The following is a 19,409-nucleotide window of genomic DNA, read 5'->3' on the forward strand; positions in this document are numbered from 1 at the left end:
AACAAAGGCTCTATTTTGTTACATTTGGGGGGAGTAAAACATTAATTATGCTTTTGAATGTACAGTTTGCCTGTAGTTTCCCACCTGAGTATGTGGATTTTATGTAAGTTTGCATGACTTGCTGTGCCTCTTCACACTACATTTTTACCCTCAGCCTCATTTATTTATTATTTATATGGCAACTGCAACAGAAATTGAAAAGACCTCGATTTTGTGTTAATAGTTTTGAAAGGTCAACAAAAGATACTTGAATTACTTAATGTGGGTGTTTTTCGAGACTCATTATTAGGATCTCACACTTTATACATTTGTCTCCCCCAATTTTTATTTTTTCTTATGACTTTGACCATCATTTTGTTAGTGATAATAGCAAAATTTCTCTTTTGTTTATATTTTTAGCTGCCTTTACTGAAAATTTTTCCTTGTAAATTTCATACATAGTCAACAATGTTGAATTGATTGAACCACCATCTTAAACTCTTTTGTAAACAAACTTTTTGAGTTATAGTTTACTTACTATAAAAAATTGCTGATTTAAAATGTATGATTCAGTGATTTTTGTACTTTTGTGTAGTCACTATATATTCACATTCCTAGCCCCTAGCAATTATTAATGTTACTATCTATAGCTTTACCTTTTCTGAACATTACTTACAGATGGAATCAAACAATATGTAGTCTTTTGCCTGGCTTCTTTTTTGATTATAATATTTTTGAAGTTCATATGTTACAGCATGTATCAATATCTTAGTCCCTTCTGTTGCTAAATAGTATTCAGCATATGAATATTAAATGAATGAATTCATATTCATTTTGTATGAATATACTTCATTTCTTATCCATTCACCAGTTGATGGACATTTAGATTGTTTCCACCATTTGGCTACCATGAATAATGCTGCTGTGAACATTCTTGTAAGTCTTTGATCATACATTTCTCTTGAGTAGATACCTTTAAGTGGCATTATCAAGTTGTATAGTAAATTTATGAAAAACTGCCAAACTAATTTCAGAGTGGTCATACCATTGTGCACTCTCATCAGCAGTGTTTAAGGGTTCTAATTTCTCCATATCCTTAGGGACACTTTGATTATAGCCATTTTGGGGGGTATGAAGTAGTACTTCATTGTAGTTTGAATTTGCATTTTTCTAAAGATTACTGCTGTTGAGCATCATTTCATGTACTTATTAGCCCTTGATGTATCTTCTTTGGTGAAATGTCTCTTAAAATCCTTACCCATTTTTAAATTGGAGGTTTTGTTTTTTTAAAGAATTTTTCAATTTTAAGAGTCCTTTACATATATACTGGATACAAATTTTCTATAAGGCATGTCGTTTGCAAATACTTTCTCCAAAGTCTGTGTTTTATCTAAAAAAATTTTCTCAATCCTCTTTCCCAATTATCCTGTTTCAGTTAGTCTTTAGATTTCTCTGGTTTTCTCATTTAATATTCAGCTGAGCTATTTCAGGTTACTACCAAGTCTTGCAGTTTTAATTATAACTTTTCTCCCCTCTTCCTCTCAGTCAGTACTCAGATCTTCAAACCTAGTTACTAAAATAGCTACAAACCTGACCTACTTGATTCTAGGCTCTTCTTTCTTTGGCACTATTTATTTTCCTCAGCTATAAATGCATAGCTATTTTTCTTTTGAAACCAACAAAGATTCCACATGTTTTAAAACTATTTATAATGAAAAAATTCCAAAATACAAAGTAGAAAAATCTTACAGTGAAACTCATATGCCTAATGTCTAGATTCAGTAATCTTTAATTTGCTTCATATATATTTTTTCGGAATGGTTTGTTAGTAAATTGCAGGTTGTAAAATTTTACCTTTAAATTGTTTAGTCTGCATCTCCCTCTGACCTGCCCTGATATAGGACATCCTTGTACATAGCCATAATGCCATAATCACACGAAACAAAAAGTTAATAAAATGTTTCCAATGTATTCTTATACCCAGGCCATATTCAAATTTTATCCATTGTCCCTCAGATGTCTCATTTTTTCCTTCCTTTCTAAAAAATGTCTGTTTTTTCCTTCCTAAATTGTTATGAGCTAATGACTCTTGTTATATTTATTAAACTTTTTAAGTTTTAAAAAATCTAGAACAGCTCATATCTCGTGCTACATTTCTTGATTTTCTTTCTCATGCCATGACTTATTGAAGACATCAAGCCAGTTGTCATTTGGTATGAATTGTTTCCCTATGCTGTTGCTCAATATGGCTCCGTATATATTGTTTTTTATACTTTTTATGGTTATAAATGTAGAGTTTACCCATTTTGATGAATTTTAAAAATATTACATAGAGGTAAAAATATAAATAGTTCACACAATCTTATCACCTAGAGATTACTACAGTGAAAATTTTGGAGTTTTTCATTATAGTTTTTTCTTATGCAATTTAAAAAAATAGTTTGGATATCCTTATTATGTACTTAGTATTTTATTAATTTTCTCTTTGAACATAATCTTAAATGACATACACACTGTTATAGTTGAACTCATGTTTACTTAATTTTCCCAATATTCCTAAACATTTATGTTCCTTTTGGTTTTTCACAATTATAATGTAAAGTGTGATGGACGATTTGATTAGCATTTTCTATTTTTTTTTCTTATAAGTGGGATTATTGAGTTAAACTATATGAATATTTTAAAGGTTTACTAAATAAGAAAGCAGTTCATTATTTGTGCTTCTATCAGCGGCATATGAGAACATCTTTCTCCACATTCTCTTGTCATATTGAGATTATTATTTTATCATTTATTTGGTAATGTGATGGAGACAAGATGTGTTTGACATTGTTTTGAAAGGTCTGATTTTTAACCATGTGAGTTTAAATTAGTCTTGGAGTATTTTCTGGTTGTAATTTAGGCTTTAACATACTGATTCAGTCTCTTTCCACTCCCACATCCCCATATATCCATTCTCTGCTCCTGTTTATTAAATATTGTCTCAAGACACAAAATATTGGTCTAGTAATATTGCTGTCTTCTTCATTGCCTTGTTTTGTAGACTTTGCCTGTCCTCAGAGGTCTCCCACGAGTTGCACTGTTTCAGTTTTCTACCTTTCATCAAGGCTTCCTCTTTTGATTTTCTGTAGTCCTTAAGTTCATGCCATATCATTTGGTGCCACGTTAGATTTAGTTCAGATGTTAAATATCACTACTGAATCATACAGTGTGACTTCTTTAATCTGAATCCATCTTTTCCTGATAATTTAGAATAATATCACACTTACTGTTTTGGTAGGAATATCACTTTGTATCCAGAAACTTTTAAACACTTTGCTACTAGTCCCTTAAAAGCCTCTAACATTTTCCTCATATTGAGATATCTGGTCTCTTGATGATTTTCTTTAACTTAATCATGTCAGTGATTTGAGAAATTTGGCGTCTATCACACACACACTTCCCTGGTGGCTCAGATGGTAAAGCGTCTGCCTACAAAGCGGGAGACCCGGGTTTGATCCCTGGGTTGGGAAATGGCAACCCACTCCAGTACTCTTGCCTGTAAAATCCCATGGATGGAGGAGCCTGGTACACTCCATGGGGTCGCAAAGAGTCAGACACGACTGGGCGACTTCACTTCACACACCAGTTTTGGGGGTAAACATTGAATGTTAGGAGACTAGATTGATTAGGGACTAGGGGACTGTCATTTGTGAACTTTGTTTTCTCATTCTCAAGATAAATAGAATTATCACTAAATAATGTTTCTTTCTTTCTAAATGCCATAATACATTTTTTTCTTTTTGAACCTATGACATTTTGACCATATCTAAATTAATAGAATTTGTATAGAAATCTAGGACTTACTATATCAGGCTTAAATTGAGCAATGGTGATCTTATTGTCTAAAAATAGGATATTGAAAGACGGTGTGGTATGGTAGATCCCACACTGGACAGGAATTAGGAACTCTTTGTGACCTTAGGAGAAATTTACATTTTAGGAGTCTTAGTTTCTTTATCCATAAAATAAAAAAATTATAGGAAAAGAACACAGGCTTTAGAATCTGGCACCCTTTGCTTCTAATCCTCAACCTGCCTTTAACTCATGTGACCTTGCCTAGTCACATATCTAAACCCCTATCTTTGTCTGTAAAGTAGAGATGATACTATTTATCTCATAAAACTATTGTGAATATTAATGAAATACCACATTAAAAGCCTTTAGACTGTTGTCTGGCACTGAGTTAATAATGTTAATTGTTATTATTATATGAACTTTTATGTACCCACAAACTTGCAGAAAAGACTGGATTATATGACATAATAACTTCAGTAACTTGGGTATCCTTACTGATAGAGAATGATTACTTTTAATATGTTGACTACCAGTTTAATGACTTGAGAGAGTCTCTCTTTGTTTGAATATTGCCTTCCCTGAAAAGTATTCCGGCTCTTGGAATTATCCATTTTGTATCATTTTTCCTGGGCCTTGCTTCCTAATTTATAATGTGAAAATGGAGTAATCAACATAATCTAGATTACTGTGTTATGGGATAGGTATAATAGGTGACCTTTTAAAATTCTTTTAGTTTTTTCTTTTACTTGTTCTCTTCTTTTTTTTTAACCCAAAACTGTGACAGGAATACTGGACTTCTGTATCATGTGGCAGGAGAATGTAGTACTTGGTAACTTATGAAGAAGACCCTTTGAAATAGGGATGTCACAGTGCCACTCAAAATGTCCTGCTTAGGAAGACCCCTTTTTAACCTATGTAATACTCTGTACTCAGATTTGTTGTTCAGAAGTTGGATTACTGAGAGGTTATACAAGATGTAGCTTGACAGTTTCAAGTTTATTTAGAAAGGCTGTGAAACATATGGAGGTTCAGGGTTAAAATAATGTTAATGGTGTTTTCCTATATCTCACTTTTATCTTCTTTTTTAATGTGTATTATTTCAGCCACATAAATGAGCAAATTAAATATCTAAAACCCATTTTTAAAAATTGTGGTAAAATATACATAACATAAACTTTATCACTATTTTGAAGGGCATTCACAATGTGCACCCACCATTCATCTCCAAGATTTTTTTATCTTCTCCACTTGAAACTCTGTACTCATTTAAATACTAATACTCATTTCAATACTAACTCATCCCTTGCCTCCCCACAGTCTCTGGCAGTCATCATTCTGCTTTCTATCTCTATAATTTGACTACTCTAAGAACCTTATATAATTAAAATCATACAATATTTGTCTTTTTTGTGACTGGCTTATTTCGTTTACTTAGCATAGTGTCTTCAAGGTTCATCAGTGGTTTAGCACATATCAAATTTCTTTCCTTTTTAAGACTGTATAATATTCCATTATTCAAGCTGGATTTAGAAAAAGCATAAGGACCAGATATTAAATTGCCATTTGTAAGATCATTGAGAAAGCAAGAGAATTCCAGAAAAAAATCTGCTTCTGCTTCATTGACTATGCGAAAGCCGTTGACTGTGTGGATCACAGCAAACTGTGGGAAATTCTTAAAGAGGTGGAGATACCAGGCCACCTTACATGTCTCCTGAAAAACTTGTATGCAGGTTAAGAAGCAACAGTTACAACCTTACATGGAACAACTGACTGGTTCAAAATTGGGATAAGGGTCCAACAAGGCTGTATATTGTTACACCGTTTATTTAACTTATTTGCAGTGTACATCATGGGAAATGCCAGGCTGGATGAATCACAGACTGGAATCAAGATTGTCAGAAGAAATATCAGCAACTTTATATATGCAAATGATACCTCTCTAATGACAGAAAGTAAAGAGGAACTAAAGAGCTTCAGTGAGGGGTGAAAGAGGAGAGTCAGAAAACTGACTTAAGAGCTCAGCATTCAGAAAACTAAGATCATGGCATCCAGTCCCATCACTTCATGGTAAATAGAAGGGGAAAAAGTGGAAGCAGTGACACATTTTCTTTTCTTGGACTCCAAAATCACTGTGAACGATGACTGCAGCCATGAAATTAAAAGACACTTGGTCCTTGGAAGAAAAACTATGACAAACTTAAATACATACTAAAAATCAAAAACATCACTTAATCAAGAAAAGTCCGTATAGTCAAACTTAATGGTTTTTCCAGTAGTCATGTACGAATGTAAGAGAAAGAAGGCTATGCCCTGAAGAACAGATGCTTTTGAACTGTGGTGTTAGAGAAGACTCTTGAAAATCCCTTGGACAGCAAGGAGATCCAACCAGTCAATCCTAAAGGAAATCAGTCCTGACTATTCATTGGAAAGACTGATGTTAAAGCTGAAACTCCAATACTCTGGCCACCTGATGTGAAGAGCCCACTCATTAGAAAAGACCCTGATGCTGGGAAGGATTGAAGGCAAAAGGAGAAGAAGGCAGAAGAGGGTGAGATGGTTAGATAGCTCACTGACTCCATGGACATAAATTTGAGCAAACTCTGGGAGATAGTGAAAGACAGGGAAGTCTGGTGTGGCATTCCATGGGGTCACAAAGAGTCGGACACGACTTAGTGACTGAACAGCAACAAAATATTCCATTATGTTGTATATCCTGTTCATTAATTAATTGATGGAAACATGGGTTACTTTTATCTTTTGGCTATTGTGAATAATGCTGCTATGAGCATGACTGTTCAAGTTCTTGCTTTCCTTCCTTTTGGGTGTAACCAAGAAATGGAGTTGTTAGCTCATATGGTAGTGCAGGTGCAAGTGTTAGTTGCTCAGTTGTGTCCGACTCTTTGTGCCCCATGACTGCAGCCTGTCTGTTCCTCTGTCCGTGGATTTCTCCAGGCAGAAATACTGGAGTGGGTAGCCAGTCCCTTCCCCAGGAGATCTTCCCAACCCAGAGATCGAACCTGGGTCTCCTGCATTGTAGGTGGATTCTTTGCTGTCTGAGTCACCAGGAAAGCCTGGCTCATATGGTAATTTTATATTTAATCTTTTGAGGAATTGCTATCTGTTTTCCATCGTAACACCATTTTACATTCCCATCAGCAATATACGTGAGTTCCAATTTCTCCACATGCTTGCCAATACTTGTTATTTTATGTGTTTTTTGTTTTTGTTCTGGATAATAGGCATCCTAAATAGCTGTGGGTGTTAAGTGCTACAGTGGGGCCCTCTGTATTTGTGGGTTCCACATCTGTGGATTCAGCCAACCATGAAATTCCATTTGGGTTTGGTCAATTTGTGGATGCAGAGCCCAGGGATGAGGAGTCTGGGGATGCAGTAGGCTGACTGTACTAGTGTGCCATTTTATAAAGACACTTGTGCATCTGTGAATTTTGGTATGTGGATCTTGGCACCAGACCTCCCCTCCACCCCTAGAGATACTGAGGGATGACTGTATATCATTATAGTTTTGATTTGGATTTCCCTAATGACTAGTGATGTTAGTCATCTTTCCTTGTGCTTATTGGCCATTTGTGTATCTCTGGAGACATGTTTTTTCAAGTCCTTTCGCCAGATTTGGTGATGGACTTTTGAGGTCCCAGTGTCAGAGAAGCTTTTAATATTATGTTAAACTAGATAAGATAATGTTACAGTATATTTAAGTTGTTGAAGAGAAAAACCATGAGTCATATACAGACATCTTCATTGTCTCATTCGTCACTGCCTCAGCTGTACTTGTAAGTCATGGTTTTTACCTTTTTTTCCTCCTTTAAATAAAAGAGAAAACAATTGTTTTATGTATCCAACTTAGCAATATAGGGGAAAAAGAAAAGGAAACTAAGGGAGGTAATAAGAGAAATAAATTAAAAATTAGAAAATATTGGAACTAATAACTGTAAGAACTAGTTTTTATTAGAAAGTTAGGACATAGAGAAATTGATGAGAACTATACCAAGAAAAGTAACAGAACTATAGTTAGAATCATAAAACATGGACTGTAAAAAAATACACATATTCAAAAATTAGAATTCTATGCTCAGATTATAAATATGGAAATCTCAATGTAATGGTGCTATGTTGCTGAGTGGCATTTTATTTTGTATATTTTTAATCAAATATGGTCTTTTAATTTTAGTTTTCCAGTAGTTCTTTTCAGAAAAATATGCGGATATTTTATCCAACTTAGTTTTTAGCATAAACTTTTCTCATTTTGTGTGTGTGTATGTGTAAGTAGACTTCAAATACACACATTTGATAAGTAAGTTTACTTCCGTTATAGACTCAGAATAGACATTTCTGTAGCAAAACTTTGCACATAATAATTTCTTTACTGTGCTCCCTATCTAAGACTTTTAAGAAAGCACAAATTATCAAAATTATAATAGGAAAATGTGAGAATAGATTATGCTTATATATTGGTGAATTCTGCCATTGACATCGGGCTTCCCTGATGACTCAGATGGTAAAGAATCTGCCTGCAATGCAGGAGACCCGGGTTCGATCCCTGGGTTGAGAAGATCCTCCAGAGAAGGAAATGGCTACCCACTCCAGTATCCTTGCCTGGAAAATCCTATAGACAGAGGAGCTTGGCAGGCTATAGTCCATGTTATTGCAGAGTCAGACATGATTGAGCGACTGACACTTTTCACTTTGACCATTGACATTGAACAACTACTCTTTAAGGCTAAATTTGAATTTAATGATGGATTTGGTTTTCTTCCTTTAAATTATTTGTCTCTGTGTGTTAATGCGGATTTCAGTAATGTAATGAAAAACAGGTAATATTTAGCTCATCTTTAAAAACTGCAAATAAGTAGTAATATGAGAGTAATATTTACAAGTATTATTTTCTTTCATTTTTCTAACAGGGTCAGCATATTTCATTAGCACCCATTCAAAAACTTGAAGAAGCTCTGTATGAATACCAACCGCTGCAGATAGAGACATGTGGGCCACAGGTTCCTGAGCTTGAGATGCTAGGAAGACTTGGGTAAGTGTCTAGAAGAACTTTTCATTGAGGAGCTGATGTTTAGGGCTTTGTTGTTTCTGTTTTTAACTGATACTTTAACATTGTTAGATTCTGAATTTATAGAACTTTACTCTTTTGTGAGAAATGAATGGTGCTTAATACTAAGTTAATATATTACTTTTTCCTACTGTCTTATTAGGTCTTTTGAAATTGAATTGTACTAGTTCCCTTTTAAGGATGTCATTGGCAGACATACTGAAATAGCTCTTCATTTTTGCTCACTTTGTATTTTTTAGAAATAGGGGCTTTGTTTATTAATAGTCAGCTGTAAGCCATGAAAATAGAATTGAACTCCTTGCCATGAAAAAGGGCAGATTTACTATCAGTTGTGTACAGTGAAATTATATTTTTGAGAAATGAGCTGTAAAATATATTTTGTCAAAGGGTATGATATAGGACTGGCTTAATGGCTCAGAAGCTGTAGCATCCATTTTGGAAATGAACTTGGGGTTATGACTTTTGTGAGCCATGTAGATAATTATATTTTGTCTTGGGGGAACAAATGGGTATTTGTGTAATTGGAAAGTATAGGTACAAACTTTGTTGAATGGAGCGCATTGGATCTTGATCTGCTGTCTCAATCTAAACTATTGAATAATCTGAAAAGTTATTTCTTAATAAAATAAAATAGCTTAAAGAATATAATATGAAAAGAAAATAATGAATACAGTGAAGTGAAGAATAAAAAAAAAATGTAGAAAAGGGCCCCAACAACAAAAAGAAGATAGATGAAACAGATGGTAAAACCTACACGCATCTTCAAAACCACAACTGCAACCTTGAACATAGTGCATTGTATTTTGCATATGAACATGAAGGCTCCAAGTTGAAATTACTGTTAGAATCATAGATAATTTACTTATGCACTATTTTCTTTAGTTTTATAGTCTCTTAAAAGTCCTGTAACCTCCAAGCATAAAGTAGAGAAGTAAAACGAAGCCTAAAACCCCCAATTGAGTTTGTGATAACAAAAGTATTAAATAATTGGCCCCGTTCTTGCTGATAAGCTCATCAGAGGTATTCTTTCTGATATTGCAGTTTTTACTTCTAGCATTTCCATTTCACTCCCCTTTGTAATCTCCATCTTTTTGTTGAAATTTCCTATTTGTACATATTATCCACTTTTTCCACTAGTTCCTTCAGCTTATTAATCATGTTATTTTCGAGTGCCTCTTTGATAGTTTCAGCGTTTCTGGGTTCAATTCTGTTGATTATTTTATGCCTTAATAATAGATTTGTTTTTCTTGCTTTCTTGTGTTTATTGAAATTTTGTTTGAATATTGGATAGTTTGTGCAACAAAACAGTAGAGACTTGAGATAAATAAAATCGATGGCTAGAAATATTTATGTCCCTTTTCCTGTCAGGCCATTAATGTAGAGAGTTGAGTATCAAGTCTGTAGTTTGACCTCAGTTTTGTTGTGCCTGAAGTTATCATCCATGTATCATAGGCTTCAAATTCTTCCATCCATGATCTGTTGTGCCTAGTATGAGGCCTGGAGTGCTGGAGGGTTTTTCTTACCTAAAATTTTATTTGAATCTAAATAAAGGATACAGGATCATGATTTTATTTTGTTTTAGTGGTTGGGGGACTTTCAGTTATTACTATTTAGAATATAGTTAGTTCCAGGATTCTAGAAGTATATTTTCATCTCTCTCAACAAAGACTGTGTAATATATTATGTATCCACAACAGTTAAGAGGACAAACTGTTTAGATTACCAGTTTGTATGTATTTCGTGATTGACTATAAATTTCAGCTTTCTGTGGCTAACTGGTGGAGAAATTTCTAGGTTGTCAACGGTGATGTCAGAATTCCGAAAGAATCATTGACTTTTTCTTGATGTAAAAGTATCTACCAAAATAAAATGTGTCTCACACCTTCCTTCTCTCCAGACTTTTATCTTAAGAAATGGATTGAATTCTATACAGACAATTTCGTTTTGGGAACCAGAATTAATTAGCTTAAGTGGTCTCTTTGGTGACATGTTATGACTTCATACTTAAAATTTGCCAAAATAAATCCTAAATTGATTTCTTATTTTACTAGTTCATTTTCTTTTTTGGAATTATTATTTGAAGCCATATGCTTCCTTCTTTTTTAATAATTACTATAGATATAAGATGTAATCTGATTTTCAGAAACACTTGGAAAAAAATGGAAGAAGTTGCTCAGTGAAGTGACTTTTCAAAGAATAATTTGGTATCTACAGAGGTACTACTCTTAAGGTACAAGGAATATAAACTTTAGTTGACTTAAGGTTTAGTAGTTACATGTCTCTTCTAAGGTTTGTCCATATCTTTGTTTCTTTGTTATAAGACTGCATCTACTAAGCCTAAGGTATCCCTTTACAATGAGCTCTCTTCCTTCCCATAAAACTCTTAACTTCTATTCTTCTCTTTTACTGTTACAACAAATTTTCCATTTTATATTATGTTATCCTATAGAGGAGACAAGTTCAGTTTCTCTAGAAGCAAATAGAGAATTAATTAACTACCTAATCTCCACTTCTTATATCTGTTTTGAAATCTGTATGACATGATGAAGTTAAGAATACTGCATTTTGTAGCTTCACATTAGTTGGTGTAAAACTATGGATGTAGACACTTTCAAAATAGTTTTAATTATATAATTTTGGGAGTATGTGGAATAAGGTCTTAGGAAGCATTTTGTCTTCAAAGAACTACATTTGTGTCATGTATAATTGGAAAAAGGATAAAATTGAAAGTACATTGCCATGAGATTTTAGGAATTTTTACTGGAATTTTTCCTAAAGTTAGTTAAACTTGGGAAGTAGATGAAGAATAAATGAAAATTTCTCATTAAGGAGGGTATTATGAATATATAATAATAGTTCAGATTGCACTGGCAGTATTCTTGAGGTTTGCTCTAGGCAATATGTAAACATGTTTTATTAATTCTGTGCTAGTGGGAGCAAGCATTGGAGAAACTTAACTGCTAATTGACATTCCCCAGACTGCTGCTTTATTGGGTTAGTTTAGTAAAGTCTCATTGATTGGCATTGTGAAAGTGTCTTTTTAATAATCAGCTGGCTTTGTAGTTAATATTTTACTACTTCCCAGCCAAAGAAGAGTATTTCCCTTAACTAATATAAACTGCAAGCATTTATCAATTTAATTCATCATATTATTTAGTCAAATATCACTGCCATTTAAAATATCTGACTTATTTACTATGAACTTTTCATTCATGGACCTACTACAGAAATAAGGACAAACATTTTATAGGATAAGCTATAATCTTTAAGCAGGATGTATATTTTTCACTTTTCCTTATTTGTGAATTTAAGTGGGCCATTTGCTACCAGATTGCTGTAGAATAAAATTTTAATCTTCATTTCTGTAGAACACTTTTGTATGTTTCTCTGTGGTAGAATGTTGTAGCCAAGTGCATACATTCATTTCTGCCTCTTCTGTTAACATAACTGATGTAAGTTCCATGCTATCAACTATGAGAGCTTTAAATAGACAAACTGTGATAGTTTAATATCTAGAGTCCTTCCTAACCAGTTGATGAGATCATTTTCTTATTATTGTGAAATCAGTTGTGAAAAAAATTGTAGCTGTAATGACAGTATTGGATTAACTCAGTTAACTAGAACCTGGTGATAATTAGAAGAAAGTTTCTTGTTTGATCTCCATCAGCACCTGTCAATTTTGTTTTCTTTTGTGGCCATAGATGACACAGATAAAAATCAGATTGCTGAACAGAAGTAACTGACCTGTTAAAAATCCATATGGTTATTGGCAAAGCAATTAAAATGTTCATTCTTCAGGGACTAGGGTAGGGTATGTTGCTAAGTTGCTTCAGTCGTGTCCGACTCTGTGCGACCTCATCGACGGCAGCCCACCAGGCTCCCCCGTCCCTGGGATTCTCTAGGCAAGAACACTGGAGTGGGTTGCCATTTCCTTCACCAGGATAGGGTATAGTTCCCCTAAAATAGAAGATCCACCTATCTACTTTCATCATAACCCTGGAGATTTTTTGTCTCCCTTTCTTTTTTCCTTCTTTTCTTCCTTCAGTTCTTTCTTTCTGTCTCTTTCTTTCTCTCTCTCCCTCCCCCCTCTCTCCCTCCCTTCCTTCCTCTTTCCCTTCCTTTCTCTCTTTTTCTCTCTCTCTCTCACTCCCTCCTTTTCTTCCCCCTTTCCTCCCTTTCCGTCTTTTGAAAGTTTACTTGATTTAGAGTATTAGGTATACAGCACTGTGAGTCAGTTTAACCTATACAGTGTATTAAAAAGCATCACTTTGCCAACAAAGGTCTGTATAGTCAAAGCTATAGTTTTTCCAGTAGCCACGTATGGATGTGAGAGTTGGATCATAAAGAAGGCTGAACACTGAAGAACTGATACTTTAGAATTGTGATCTAGGGACTGTAGGGAGATCAAACAAGTCAGTCCTAAAGAAAATCAACCCTAAATATTCATTGGAAAGACTGATGCTGAATATCTAATACTTTGGCCACCTGATGCAAAAAGCTGACTCATTAGAAAAGACCCTGATGCTGGAAAAGATTTAAGGTAAAAGGAGAAAAGGGCAGCAGAGGATGAGGTGGATAGATAGCATCTTTGGCTCAATGGACATCAATTTGAGCAAACTCTGGGAAATAGTAGAGGACCGTGGAGCTCGTGTGCTACAGTCACAAAGAGTCAGACACAACTTAACAACTGAACAATAACAAATAAATATTTAGATTATTTTCCATTATAGGTTATTATAAGATATGAAACATAATTCCCTATACTATACAGTAAATCCTTGTTGCTTATCTGTTTTATGTATAGTAGTTTGCATATGTTAGTCCAATATTCCTAATTTATCCCTCTCTGTTCTCCTTCCCCTTTGGTAACCATAAGTTTGGTTTCTGTGTCTGTAACTGTGTTTTTCTTTTGTCTCTGGATTGATTTGTATTATTTTTTAGATTCTACATTGTAAGTATATATATATATATATATATATATATATATATATATATATATATATATATATTTGTCTTTGTCTGAATTAGTTTGATATTCTCTAGGTCCATCCATGTCACAAATGGCAATATTTCATTCTTTTTTATGGCTGAGTAATGTTCCATCGTGGGTGCATATATATCCTTAGATGTAAGGTTGCTGGATCATATGGTACTTCAAAGTACCGCACAATTGCACTCATCTCACACTCTAGCAAAGTAATGCTTAAATATTTCCAAGCTAGCTTCAGCAATATGTGAACCATGAACTTCCAGATGTTCAAGCTATATTTACAAAAGGCAGAGGAACCAGAGATCAAATTGCCAACATCCACTGGATCATGGAAAAAGCAAGAGAGTTCCAGAAAAACATCTATTTCTGCTTTATTGACTATGCCAAAGCCTTTGACTGTGTGGATCACAGAAAAGTGTTTAAAATTCTGAAAGAGATGGGAATACCAGATCACCTGACCTGCTTCTTGAGAAATCTGTATGCAGGTCAGGAAGCAACAGTTAGAACTGAACATGAACAACAGACTGGTTCCACATAGGAAAAGGAATACATCAAGGCTGTATATTGTCACCCTGCTTATTTAAGTTCTGTGCAGAGTACATCATGCAAAATGCTGGGCTGGAAGAAGCACAAGCTGGAATCAAGATTGCTGGGAGAAATATCAATAACCTCAGATATGCAGATGATACCACCCTTATGGCAGAAAGTGAAGAGGAACTAAAGAGCCTCTTGATAAAAGTGAAAGAAGGGAGTGAAAAAGTTGGCTTAAAGCTCAACATTCAGAAAACGAAGATCATGGCGTCTGGTCCGATCACTTCATGGGAAATAGATGGGGAAACAGTGGAAACAGTGTCAGACTTTATTTTTTTGGGCTCCAAAATCACTGCAGATGGTGATTGCAGTCATGAAATTAAAAGACACTTACTCCTTGGAAGAAAAGTTATGACCAACCTAGACAGCATATTAAAAAGCGGAGACATTACTTTGCCAACAAAGGTCCGTCTAGTCAAAGCTATGGCTTTTCCAGTGGTTAGGTATGAATGTGAGAGCTGAACTATAAAGAAAGCTGAGCACTGAAGAATTGATGCTTTTGAACTGTGGTGTTGGAGAAGACTCTTGAGAGTCTCTTGGAAGGGGACTTCTGGTAGGAAGATCCAACCAGTCCATCCTAAAGGAGATCAGTCCTGGGTGTTCATTGGAAGGACTGATGTTGAAGCTGAAACTCCAATACTTTGGCCACCTGATGCCAAGAGCTGACTCATTGGAAAAGACCCTGATGCTGGGAAGGATTGAGGGCAGAGGAGAAGGGGATGACAGAAGATGAGATGGCTGGATGGCATCACTGACTCGATGGACATGGGTTTGGGTCGACTCCAGGAGTTGGTGATGGACAGGGAGGCCTGGCGTGCTGCAGTTCATGGGGTCGCAAAGAGTCGGACATGACTGAGTGACTGAACTGAACTGATGGTAGCTCTATTTTTAGTTTCTTTAGACACCTCCATATATTCTCTATAATGGCGGCACCAACTTACTTTGCAACAGTGTAGGAGGGTTCCTTTTTTTGCATACTCTCTCCAGCATTTGTTATTTGTAAGCTTTTTGATGGTAGCCATTCTGATGTGTATGAGGCGATACTTCATTGTGATATTGATTTGAATTTCTCTAGTAATTAGCAATGTTGAGCATCTTTTCACGTGGCTGTTGGCTAGCTGTATGTCTTCTTTGGAGAAATGTCTGTTTAGGTCTTCTGCCTATTTTTGGTTGGGTTGTTTGTCTTTTTGATACTGAGTTGTGTGAATGGTTCGTGTATTTTAGATATTAACCCCTTGTTGGTTGCATTGTTTGCAAGTATTTTCTCCCATATGGTAGGCTGTTTTTTCATTTTATTTATGGTTTCTTCTACTGTGCAAAAGTATTTAAGTTTGATTAGGTCCCATTCATTTACTTTAGCTTATTTCTTTTGCCTTGGGAGACTGATTTTAGAAAATAATGCTACAATTTATGTCAAGAATGTCTGGCCTGTGTTCTCTTCTAGGGATTTTAATTTTGTCATGTCCTGTACGTTGGTCTTTAAACCATTTTGAGTTTATTTTTGTTTAGAGTTTGAGGAAGTGTTACAATTTCATTGATTTATATTTAGCTGTCTAGCTTTTCCAGCCACTCACTGAAGAGACTATCTTTTCTCATTGTATATTCTTGCCATTTTTGTTGCAGATTAATTGACCTTAGATGTGTAGGTTTATTTCTGGGCCCTCTCTTCTGTTCCATTAATCTACATGTCTGTTTTTATGCCTATACCATGCTGTTTTGATTACTGTAGCTTTATTGTCTGAAATCTGGAAGGTTTATACCAAACTTGCAGCTACTTTTCTTGGTCATTCTTTTGCTCTTAAAAATTGATAAATTGGAATTTTATATGTCACAAATTTGAGATGAGATATTGAACATATTCTAAAAATTTTTTAACATTTGCGTTGTCTTCCTCCATAAGCCTTCTTCATTGTTGCCAGAGAAAACTTTCTAATATATCAATCTGGTCCTGTCTCTATATTAGTAATATCCTTTAGTGGCTCGTCATTATCTGCATAATCTGACTCCTGTCTACCTTCCTAGCATATGCCCCAGTCCTCTCATCGTGGTGTTTCTTAAGAAGCTTATGGTGTCTCACAGTTTTGTGCCATTGCTTATGCTGTTTCATTTCCTTAGGAAACTCTTTACCTTTATGATTGTGGCATAGCCTCAGTAATTTCTTTACCTCTTAACCCTATGTATGAGTTTTCAATTGTCTGTTTTTGCCTTACATTCCCTTTTCTACTGGAGTAATATTTTCACTTATTTTTATGTCAGCCATATCACATGATTACTAACCTTCAAAATTTAAAGTTTATCTTACATTGTTTACACTGTGAAATTATTCAAAATAATGATATTTCCTTTTTTTTCTTTTTTGGACTTTTTATGGGCATCATTGATTTTGCAGCTGTTTTTATTTTAATTGAAATGTTGTTGATTTAAAATTTTATGTTAATTTCTGGTTACAGCATAATGATTGAGTATTTTTATAGATTGTATTCCCTTTAAAGTTATTACAAAATAATGGCTATGCTTCTTTTTGCTGTACAGTATATCTTTGTTCCTTATCCATTTTATACATAATACCTTTTTTCTTTTTAATTAATTTTTTTTATTGAAGGATAATTGCTTTACAAAATTTTGTTGTTTTCTGTCAAACCTCAACATGAATCAGTCATAGGTATATACATATCCTCTCCCTTTTGAACCTGCCTCCCATATCCCACCCCATTCCACCAATCTAGATTGACGCAGACCCCCTGTTTGTGTTTCCTGAACCATAGAGCAAATTCCAATTGGCTATCTGTTTTACATATGGTAATATGTTTCCATGTTACCCTTTCCATACATCTCACCCTCTCCTCCCCTCTCCTCATGTCCATGAATTTATTCTCTATGTCTGTTTCTCCACTGCTGCCCTGTAAACAAGTTCTTCAGTACCATTTTTCAGGATTCCATATATATATGTTAGAATATGATGTTTATCTTTCTCTTTCTGACTTCACTCTGTATAATAGGTTTTAGCTTCATCCACCTCATCAGAATTGACTTAAATTTGTTCTTTTTTATGGCTGAGTAATATTCCATTGTGTATCAGTTCAGTTCAGTTCAGTCGCTCAGTTGTGTCTGACTCTTTGTGACCCCATGAATCGCAGCACGCCAGGCCTCCCTGTCCGTCACCAACTCCCGGAGTTCACTCAGACTCACGTCCATCGAGGCTGTGATGCCATCAAGCTATCTCATCCTGGGTCGTCCCCTTTTCCTCCTGCCTCCAATCCCTCCCAGCATCAGAGTCTTTTCCAATGAGTCAACTCTTCGCATGAGGTGGCCAAAGTACTGGAGCTTCAGCTTTAGCATCATTCCTTCCAAAGAAATCCCAGGGTTGATCTCCTTCAGAATGGACTGGATGGATCTCCTTGCAGTCCAAGGGACTCTCAAGAGTCTTCTCCAACACCACAGTTCCAAAGCATCAATTCTTCGGGGCTCAGCCTTCTTCACAGTCCAACTCTCACATCCATACATGACCACAGGAAAATCCATAGCCTTGACTAGACGGACCTTCGTCGGTAAAGTAATGTCTCTGCTTTTGAATATACTGTCTAGGTTGGTCATAACTTTTCATCCAGGGAATAAGCATCTTTTAATTTCATGGCTGCAGTCACCATCTGCAGTGATTTTGGAGCCCCCAAAAATAGTCTGACACTGTTTCTACTGTTTCCCCATCTATTTCCCATGACGTGATGCGACCGGATGCCATGATCTTCGTTTTCTGAATGTTGAGCTTTAAGCCAGCTTTTTCACTCTCCTCTTTCACTTTCATCAAGAGGCTTTTTAGTTCCTCTTCACTTTCTGCCATAAGGGTGGTGTCATCTGCATATCTGAGGTTACTGATATTTCTCCCAGCAATCTTGATTCCAGCTTGTGTTTCTTCCAGCCCAGTGTTTCTCATGATGTACTCTGCATATAATTTAAATAAGCAGCATGACAATATACAGCCTTGATGTACTCCTTTTCCTATGTGGAACCAGTCTGTTGTTCCATGTCCAATTCTAACTGTTGCTTCCTGACCTGCATACAGATTTCTCAAGAGGCAGGTCAGGTGGTCTGGTATTCCCATCTCTTTCAGAATTTTAAACACTTTTCTGTGATCCACACAGTCAAAGGCTTTGGCATAGTCAATAAAGCAGAAATAGATGTTTTTCTGGAACTCTCTTGCTTTTTTGATGATCCAGCAGATGTTGGCAATTTGATCTCTGGTTCCTCTGCCTTTTCTAAAACCAGCTTGAATGTCAGGGAGTTCATGGTTCACGTATTGCTGAAGCCTGGCTTGGAGAATTTTGAGCATTAGTTTACTAGCATGTGAGATGAGTGCAATTGTGCAGTAGTTTGAGCATTCTTTGGCATTGCCTTTCTTTGGGATTGGAAAGAAAACTGACCTTTTCCAGTCCTGTGGCCACTGCTGAGTTTTCCAAATTTGCTGGCATATCGAATGCAGCACTTTGACAGCATCATCTTTCAGGATTTGAAACAGCTCCACTGGGATTCCATCAACTTCACTAGCTTTGTTCGTGTTGATGCTTTCTAAGGCCCACTTGACTTCACATTCCAAGATGTCTGACTCTAGATTAGTGATCACATCATCATGATTACCTGGGTCGTGAAGATCTTTTTTGTACAGTTCTTCTGTGTATTCTTGCCACCTCGTCTTAATATCTTTACCACAATTTCTTTTTTTTTTTTTTTTTTAATTTTTTTTTTTTTGCCACAATTTCTTTACCAGTTTATCTGTTGATGGACCTCTACGTTGCTTCTATGTTCTAATTATCGTATATAGTGCTGCAATGAACATGGGACGCATGTGTCTTAGTTTTGATTTCCTCAGAGTATATGTTTAGGAGTGGGATTGCTGGGTCATACTGTGGTTTTATTCCTAGTTTTTGAAGGAATCTC

The 19,409-nt window shown here is 35.4% G+C and overlaps 1 protein-coding gene across 4 annotated transcripts in view; it reads left to right on the plus strand.

Annotated features, from left to right (window-relative positions):
* The window catches only part of MNAT1 (MNAT1 component of CDK activating kinase), a 224,011-nt gene that overhangs the window by 123,250 nt on the left and 81,352 nt on the right, over positions 1-19,409 (plus strand). For all 4 annotated transcript variants that reach the window (XR_011258302.1, XR_011258303.1, XR_011258301.1 and 1 more), the window contains one exon: positions 8,739-8,860. Coding sequence is in view for 1 of the 4 variants with exons in the window: in XM_069596759.1 (XP_069452860.1) it covers positions 8,739-8,860 (122 nt within the window). In the remaining 3 variants the exon portion in view is untranslated. The remainder of the gene's footprint in view (positions 1-8,738; positions 8,861-19,409) is intronic.

This window comes from Ovis canadensis, chromosome 7, assembly GCF_042477335.2.
Source record: "Ovis canadensis isolate MfBH-ARS-UI-01 breed Bighorn chromosome 7, ARS-UI_OviCan_v2, whole genome shotgun sequence".
In the NCBI taxonomy this organism is placed as follows: domain Eukaryota; kingdom Metazoa; phylum Chordata; class Mammalia; order Artiodactyla; family Bovidae; genus Ovis; species Ovis canadensis.